Source organism: Oncorhynchus nerka, linkage group LG8 (assembly GCF_034236695.1).
Source record: "Oncorhynchus nerka isolate Pitt River linkage group LG8, Oner_Uvic_2.0, whole genome shotgun sequence".
Classification (NCBI taxonomy): domain Eukaryota; kingdom Metazoa; phylum Chordata; class Actinopteri; order Salmoniformes; family Salmonidae; genus Oncorhynchus; species Oncorhynchus nerka.
This window is the reverse complement of record NC_088403.1, coordinates 26,212,668-26,222,107: the sequence shown is the minus strand read 5'-3', so window position 1 is coordinate 26,222,107 and position 9,440 is coordinate 26,212,668. Positions and strand designations below refer to the sequence as shown.

Genomic DNA, 9,440 nt, shown 5'->3' with positions numbered 1-9,440 from the left:
TGTACTTTTTTAAAAATCCACACCACGCTGTAGCCCTCACAATTTCCTTTCACTTGTCTAAATAGGGCATACATAATGGCTGCCTCAGTGGGTTATGGGGAAAGAGGCTGCCTACTAGACTTGAGATTTGTATATGACGCTCCTGTCTCTGCCCTAACAATGGTAGTCATCCCAAAAAGCAGGCAACAAATTTAGGGCCACAGTAAGCTCATAGAAATGCTTTTGTGAGTGAAATCTCTTGCTTTGCCTCTTCCTCTCTGATGGAATCTACTGGAGTCCTGCAAGCTTGTGAAGGAACAGTGGGCTCCCGAGTGGTGCAGAGGTCTAAGACACTGCATCTCAGTGCTAGAGGCATCACTACAGACACCCTAGTTTGGAGTCCCATAGGGCGTAAATAAGAATTTATTCTTAACTGACTTGCCTAGTTAAAGGTTGAATTAAAAAAATGTATCCAACCCCATCGGCCAATCAAGGAATACAGAGCAACATTTTTTATTTCAATACTTTTGTTCTTACAAAAACATTTCCAGGGCATTCAAAATTAAGCACTACATTTGGGTACATATAGTGGCAGCAACCATTTCAAAGATATTTTACAAATATCTAAGAAACAAATACTGGAGGAGCAGAGTCCCCTCCCTGTAACATGAAGCCAAACATACGGTTGTCTAGTCATCGTTCCCACCCAGAACTCAAAAAAGGGGAAGTTGTACAATTTCAGGGTTCCGGAGAGCAATCGAGTGACTAGGTCCTGACTAGGGTCAGGCTGAAAGACTGCAGTAAGGGTCAGGAGTTTTTCCTGATTAGGACACACTAGGCCCTATGCATACTTGAGAGGGTACTTATTTTGGTAAGGAAAGGTTGCTTTCTTCACGTTCTAAGCAGTTAAACTAACAGTTTATTTGAGATTATATGGCTGTTCTGGCTTCAATGTCACCGAAATAAAAGAGGGAAAAAAGATTCAGCCGCTGCTACGTAAGCCAGTCTCTCCATGCTCGCTCTTAAATAGAGGTAAAAATGCATTGTGGGGGTACCTTACAGCAGCATTTTTCATAGCCCTTACTGGCTGCTCTGCCAAGGTGGGAGAAATGACAAGAGACCAAAGCAAGGTCCTGTATTTAGATGCTGTTTTTCTGTTAGAGTGCCGGCAGATGGTTCAGTGTGTCAATTCTCTGTATTGGAGTGGAGGGGTTGTGGTGCGGTTTGAATGAGGTTGGGTTCAGTATTCAATAGTCGTCCCCTCGGCTCACCACCTCCTTGCAGGTGGGCCTGAGCAGGATGGTGTGCTCGAACTGGGCGGTGTAGGAGCCCTTGGTGTCGCAGAGCGGGGGGTATGGGTCCACGATTCCCAGGTCGCACAGGTTCTTCAGGGCCATCAGGTACTTGCTCTCCCCCAGCCGGTCCAGCCAGCGCCGGCAGAACGCCAGCGTGCCAAAGTTCTCGTTGACCACGTTCAACAGGTGCTTCGCCCGGGGGAGTCTGGGGGGAGAGATAGAGGAGAGGGTACAACCTCTGTGGAATACACAGTCCAGTGTTCACACAGGCAACCAACTTACCTGATTGGGACGTGTCCCACATCAAAGTTTTTCATGTAATGAGAACACTCCATGTCATCATGGACCACGCCCTTCCCTGTGCTGCCAAACGTCTCGATGGCGTACACCTCTCCCTCCTGGTGGTGCAAGAGAGGGAATCAGTCATAAAAAGGACACTTATTGGGGTAGGAAGACACTGCTGCAGTCAAATACAGGGGTAGGCAATCCTGTGTTACATAAATTCCTTGATCATCGACGACACCAATTCAGGCAAGCAGGTATTGTGTTACTGACTAATTGGACCTGGCTCGGTTCCTAAGCACACCATTAACTCAGCATCATTACTCGGTCACCCTCCCACAGCACACCATTAACTGAGCATCATTACCCGGTCACCTTCCCAGAGCACACCATTAACTCAGCATCATTACCCGGTCACCCTCCCACAGCACACCATTAACTCAGCAGCCCTTTCTAACCTTGCCTCCCTATCTCCCCCCTTGCTCTTCAAACGCTCAGTAAGACAGATACACACCTCCATCCTGGTAGCTTCTCCTCCTTTGACAATGGGGACAGTCTTGCCGGCATGTATCCTGTACTGGCCAATTGAGTGGCCGTTCAGGTTTCGGATTGGCTTCACTGGAAATGATTCAAATGAACATTTGTGAGGAATTATCTTCAATCATAAATTACAACAAATTCACTGTGTGTGTGTGTGATTATATATATTAGAGGACGGCCGATTTCATGTTTTCATAACAATTGGAAATCAGTGTTTTTATTTATATATATATATATACACACATTTTTAATATACCTTTATTTAACTAGGCAAGTCAGTTAAGAACATATTCTTATTTTCAACGACGGCCTAGGAACGGTGCTTGTTCAGGGGCAGAACGACAGATTTTCACCTTGTCAGCTCGGAGGATCCAATCTTGCAACTACAGTTAATTAGCAATAACGACCTGCCTCTCTCTCGTTGCAAGGAGACTGCCTGTTACCCGAATGCAGTAAGCCAAGGTAAGTTGCTAGCTAGCATTAAACTTATGTTATAAAAAACAATCAATCATAATCACTAGTTAACTACACATGGTTGATGATATTACTAGATATTATCTAGCGTGTCCTGCGTTGCATATAATCTGACTGAGCATACAAGTATCTGACAGCGGTGGTAGGCAGAAGCAGGCGCGTAAACATTCATTCAAACAGCACTTTCGTGCTTTTTGACAGCAGCTCTTCGTTGTGCGTCAAGCATTGCGCTGTTTATTACTTCAAGCTTATCAACTCCCGAGATGAGGCTCGTGTAACCGAAGTGAAATGGCTAGCTAGCTAGTTAGTGCGCGCCAATTGTCGTTGTGTTGCTGGTTCGAGCCCAGGGAGGAGAGGGACGGAAGCTATACTGTTACACTAGCAATACTAAAGTGCCTATAAGAACATCCAATAGTCAAAGGTTAATGAAATACAAATGGTATAGAGGGAAATAGTCCTATAATTCCTATAATAACTACAACCTAAAACTTCTTACCTGGGAATATTGAAGGCTCATGTTAAAAAGAACCACCAGCTTTCATATGTTCTCATGTTCTGAGCAAGGAACTGAAATGGTAGCTTTCTTACATAGCACATATTGCACTTTAACTTTCTTCTCCAAAACTTAGTTTATTATTTACTTGAGGCTAAATTTATTTTATTGATGTATTATATTAAGTTAAAATAAGTGTTCATTCAGTATCGTTGTAATTGTCATTATTACAAATACATGTTTAAAAATCGGCCAATTAATCGGAAAAATCAGTCGACCTCATATATATATATATATATATATTCAGTAGCTCAGTACCTTGGTATGTTTTTCCGTCAATCTCCACCTCGTACGACTCCATCACTTCCTGAATTCTCTCTCCAACGTCACACAGACGCACGTCGATTCCAGCACACTGCAGAATGATGAAGCATGATTAAGATGAGACTGAACACCTGAACTACACTTACTTCAAATTCTATCAAGCGGCCTCAGGAATAGATGGAGTGTGAATGGATGTCGGACCTTGATTCCAGTATTGGTGGCGTCTCTCACGGCCTCCAGCAGTTTGTCATACTTTGGGTTGAACGTGACGGTGAAGGCACAGTCAATAATCCGACCTGAAAACATACAGTACGAGTGAGCACAGCATCCTACATGGTCTGAGTGGTTAGTTGTGTGTGTTTATATGCATTTGTATACGTTTATGTGTCGAGTATGTTTTGATGTGTGTGTCAGCTGAACCATGTGTGTACTGTGGCAGGGGTGTACCGTTGATGTGTGTTCCGAAGTCGATCTTGCAGACGTCGTCGTATTGCAGCACGGTGGGGTCTCCTGCGTTAGGGGTGTAGTGAGCCGCACAGTTGTTCAGAGAGCAGCCGGTGGGGAAGGCCAGGCCTGCATTCAGACCATTCTCCTTGATCAACTTCCTGGAACAGTTCTCCAACCGCTCACTGAAACAGAGAGATTGGTTATACAGAAAGAGATGAGAAATTGATAATGAAGGGATGAAAGCGCAAGAACGGACATATGCAAAAGATAAAATGCAAAGGAAAAAGACTGACAAATAGAAAGAATAGGAAGCAACATCTCAGCTGTGATGATGATGATGAAGGCTCACCAGATGTCGATCATGGTCATGCCAGGTTTGATGAAACTGCGGACGTGCTGGCGGACCTGCCTATGAGCCTCAGCAGCCTGTCTGAAGTCGCTCCACACTTCCTCGTTGGCCTTGTCCAGAACCCGCTTCTCTTCATTGGTCGTCCTCCACGCCGCGGTACGCCTGCACCAAGGGGAATCAGCAACAAGGTTAGCGGTCAGCACACACACACTTCTTCCCATCACTGTGTATGAAATTCACAAGGGGAATCAGCAATGAAGTTAGAAAACACAAACATTTTGTCCTTGCACGACCACCCTGGAGGATCAACAACAAGGTTAGTGCCCACGCATACCGTAATTGCTGGACTATTAAGCGCACCTGAATATAAACCACACCGACTGAATTATAAAAAAATATGTTTTTTGTACATAAATAAGCCACACATGTCTATAAGCCGCAGGTGCCTACCGGTACATTGAAACAAATGAACTTTACACAGCCTTTAAATGAAACACGGCTTGTAACAAAAATTAAACAGTGGCCTACCAAGAAAGTCATTGGTCACCATCTTCCTCCTGTGCACTGAAACCCCTGAAGCCATCTCCTTCGGTGTTGGAGTTGAATAGCCTCAGAATTGCTTCATCCGATGTTGGATCGTTTTCATTGTCGCTCTCGTCACTTTCATCTGGAGGCAAATACCCCGCTGAGCTCATGCTGCCCCTTCAACACGCAGCAGTCCAGCCTTTCGAAACCCGTTGATGATAATGGATTTTTTGACAATGCTCCACGCTGTCAGAACCCACTGGCAGACTTGACCATAAGTTGCTCTTCGCATGCGGCCCGTTTTAGTGAAGGATTTCTCCCCACTTGTCATCCAAGCCTCCCACTGAACAAGGAGCGCCACCTTAAATGCACGATTTACACTGATGTCGAGTGGCTGCAAATACTTTGGGCCATCTGCTTTTCTTCCCTCTGAAAGCTGTTGTTGTCTTTTTGCACTGAGTCAGTTCCTCACGCTGCTTTCCAACGTCTTATCATCGACTCATTAAGGCCAAGCTCCCGTGCAGCAGCTCTATTTCCTTTTAGATCGATCGCCTTCAACTTGAAAGCTGCATCATATGCATTTCTCCGTGTCTTTGCCATGATGAGGGTGACAAAATTACTACCGTAATCAGAATGATGGGAAGTTTGAGCGCGCTCGATTTACGTCACATTATGTGACGGTGCTCAGTTTTTTGGCGGCATGAGTCTTGTGAAAGCGGGAAAAATCCATAAATTAGCCACGTCATTGTATAAACCGCGAGGTTCAAAGCGTGGGAATAAAGTAGCGGCTTATAGTCCGGAAATTACGGTACATCTTACTCCCGCACCCAGCATCGGGACTGAGGGGGGATCAATGCAAGCATGGCTAGAGGATAAACCAAACTGAAATTATGCTGATGACGACAACAGTGTTTTAGGTGTTGTTATTTACTTTCAGTTTTGTATACCAGATTCAAGCAGCTGAAAGCACAATATTTTGGGTTATGACAATATATATTTCACAGCAGATAAGATTGTACAAGATTGTACAGATTGATTCTTGACACTATACTTGCTTGTTTTGTCACAAACTGAAATTAGGCAAACGATTGGAATTTTAGGAACCAGGAAATGGAGGAGTGATTTCTGCATAGCGCATCGTTAAGAGCCCTTTATGTCAATGAGTTTCACATCAGTGAAGAGATCCAAGGTGAAGAACCACCCTGTCACTTCTGTTTGATAACCACACTGACAGATGCATGTATGCCAGGCAGCACTGTTTATCTTAGAACAAACTCAAATCTCCCGCCCCAGTCTCTCTGGTAGCTACCAGTTTGTGTTTAAGGTTGGACAGGTATAGCATGATGATCAGAGGAGCTGCCACTCTAGTATATAACACAGTGCTGGGGAAATAAGAGGCTGGGCCCCGCTTCCACACTAGCCAAGTACAAACCACACACCAAGCCAAGAGTAGGTGTTTTGTGAGATTGTGTGTATGAACCTTACCCATCCTGTAATGAGGGGTATTCACATTCCTGACCGATGGGGAAAACACCACTTGGATACAAGTCACAGATGGGCACAGACGGAGGGTCAGTCTGAACTTTGGCTGTGAAAGACCGGAAGAAACAGTCACATAAGCGCTCATTACTATTTCATTAACTATCTAGGTTTGAGTTGGAATTCCAGAGGCGACACAGCAATATTCAGGGAAAAGTCAAACGTGCCCATTAGCCTGAGGACCTGAGGGGGGAGGCACTCAGATGGGTGCAGGGTTATGGTTATGCTCCAGAGTGCAGCAGTATGGCAGAGAGGCAGCCAATCATATCCATCACTAGATCATAGTCTACTCTCCCATTGCACCCTATACATGACCAGACAAAGTGAAAGCCATAACTTAAGTGTCAAATAAAATAAGACCAACTCACGTCCTTTCTTCTTTTTCTTCTTCTTCTTCTTTTTGCCTGCCGAGTTCTCCCCCTCGTCTCCATCTGAGAGAAAAGGGGAGGAATTTAAAGTCATTAAGTCATATTCAAATGTCACACAAGAGTTTATCAGCTCCCAGCAAGCCATGTATTGGTTGGTGCGCATGTAGTCATGTGTGAGGTCATCTCTGTGCTGTCCTTAAGGGTCAGACATGCGGATGGTTAAGGTTAAGGGTGGTTAGGATTTGGTTCACAGGCCACAACAACAGGACTGAACCCTGCTCAGCTGCTCCACAGCAGGGTGTGAGGAGCCATGGTTGGAGCTCGGCCCATGTGGTTCTGGGTCAGGGGCTGTCTAGTACTAGACTAAGGTAGAGTACTGTTAGGGTCTCTTACCATCCTCCCCGTCTTCTTCTTTCTCTTTGTCCTCCAGAGCCTGCTTCTCCAGCTGTTGTGTCACGTCAGCCACTCCATTGCCCTCAGCCTCGGTGACGGCTGCTGCAGTCATAAATTGCAGAGATAGATATACATGGGTGAGCTCATCCTATACATCTTACTAACCCCGACATGTCGGCCGTGGCGACCACAGCTTCATCACACACACAACAGAGAGCATCCAGGAGGCCAGAGGGACGGGAGGATGAGAGATGTGTTATGTGCGTGCATGGGAAGGTACTGTCCAGTGGGGAAGTGATCCTTTTGGACTGTGGACAATGATCCCATTCCGCAAAGTGTATCCCCGAGGTCAGGGACTTGGCAGGAGAGGGGAGAGTATTAACATCTGTGTATAACCTTGGGGGACAGTACATGCAGCTAAGCCTGCTTTACTGGTGTAAACACACACATTACAAGCTAAATGTTGTGTATGTCAATTTAAAAAGGGCAACTGTCTGACATCCTTTGTAATAATTCGTGCGAACTGTAGCTAGTTGAGGTTGTTACAAGAAGATGGGTTGCTCGAAATAGCACATGCCGAGGACAACGTTGTCAGCAGTGAGTACGCGGAGTACAGTGAGCATGCTGTCTGAATCAAACAGTATCTTGACGTTTCATAGCTCGCTAGCAGGCGGCGGGGCAATCATTGCGGTCAATCATGTGTAACTAGTTAGTGTTAAATATACAAGTTATTATGAAACATAGTTGCAACCTCGACCATGGAAGTCTATGGAATCAAACTGTATTCTGGCGTTTACGTTATGTAAGAAAGCTAACGTTAACATAACAGCATTCCACCACACATTACGAAACATCAAAACTTGGTTTTGAACTTGCTAGCGACTTGTGGAACCTGCCAGCAAATGACTATGAACTGCGGTTAAGCTAGCAAGATATCTAGCCAGCTAAGTAACTACTAAGTTTGCTTGTATTACTTTTTACGTCTGCTTACTGACATTTCGGCCTCGTGGAGGGATTGACAGAAGTATCGCCCCATGCTTAGCTATCGAGCTACGGGTGTGTTAAGAGAGCGAGGCGTGTTTCATAAGGCCTGGCGCACGATTCACAAGGCACACTCTTCCCTAGGCACGCACGGCTCAGCGGTAACTGGCCTGTCTGTAACTCATACCGGGGCCTGCCGACTTCTTCTTCTTCTTTTTCTTCTTCTTCTTGGCTGTCTCCTCGGAAGGGTCTACCTCCTCTTTCTCTTCTGCATCTCCGTTCAGGGCCGTGTCTTCTTCGAGCTTCACCTCCGGTACTTTCTCCTGCACCAGATCCGCCATGATTGCAGGCGTTAGTGGAAAAGGAAGCGCGGTGGTTTGTGGGTAAGCTGAATGAGAAACTTGCAGAATCAGCTGAGCGCGTGCTCGCTGAATGCAAAATTGTTGTAGGAATTAATTCATGGCTCACCATCACAATTATCCGAAAATATGTATCCCCAGAGACAAAATATCATACACAGCAAACAGCCCGGATTCAACAAACCTGGTTAATGTGTATTAACAACATGTAAATGTATGTTGTACTATACATCTTAATAACCTTTATTTTTATTATTACGACTAAGAAAAATATTGGCCGCTAGATGGCAGCATGCATTAATATTAGATGACAAGGGATTTGGAGAAAGGACAATATATTTCCATACACTTATTCCAGCAGCAGGAGCAATTTAATAATCGTCAGTCACCACACAACAAGAATTCTATTGCTACCAGCTTCCAAATTCTCTCAAGAATAGTCGACTCCATGCCCTAGGCTCCTTCCCTGGTCTGGGAGACCTGGGAAAGCCAGATGAGGAAGCAGCAAATCCCAAGCAGTAGGCTTCCACCATTTAGTTTCACCATTAATTTGAAGTCTCTGGACATTAGGAGAGGAAGCCAGTTCAGCATATTGACATGATGCCTGCTGGTTGTTTAAGGATGCTGAGGCTAATTCAATGAAGTCAAGAGGCCTTGCCTGCCTGCTCCGTGGTTCTTTGGATGGAAGTACATAATTCTAAAATGATTGGACAGCTGGGTTGTTGGAGACACACACTGCTGCTCTGTTCAGTCTAAATGTGGCTTTTGCAGTGTGAAGATGGACATTTTTGCTCTGCCCCCAATAATACCTCATGTACTTCCACACCAGGGGAAACCTCATTGGGTATGTCAGACAGCCCTCTCTCTTTCTGTTCTCTAGTAGCATGTCTAGCATGGACTGATTGGGTTTGTGTTTCACAGGGTGGCTGATACTGGGGCACACACTCCCACAGGGACACACATAATAAAGCTATAGAGGGGCTGTTTGGTCTACCTCAAGACAGATCCTTGAGGTTTCAATTTCACAGACACACACTAATTGTATAGGAAGTTAACCTGGGACTATTTACAACAGCTAAATGCATTTAAATG

At 45.1% G+C, this 9,440-nt stretch overlaps 1 protein-coding gene across 1 annotated transcript; it reads right to left on the bottom strand.

The window, feature by feature from the left end:
* Window positions 1–476: 476 nt before the first annotated feature.
* On the bottom strand, window positions 477–8,460 carry LOC115133021 (methionine aminopeptidase 2-like). Its single transcript, XM_029665839.2, is given in 12 exon segments — window positions 477–1,479; window positions 1,557–1,672; window positions 2,071–2,174; window positions 3,382–3,478; window positions 3,589–3,683; window positions 3,835–4,016; window positions 4,184–4,345; window positions 6,194–6,296; window positions 6,616–6,678; window positions 7,009–7,110; window positions 8,177–8,415; window positions 8,417–8,460. Coding segments are annotated over 12 exon segments (1,560 nt in total). The 3' UTR covers window positions 477–1,226.
* Window positions 8,461–9,440: the final 980 nt, after the last annotated feature.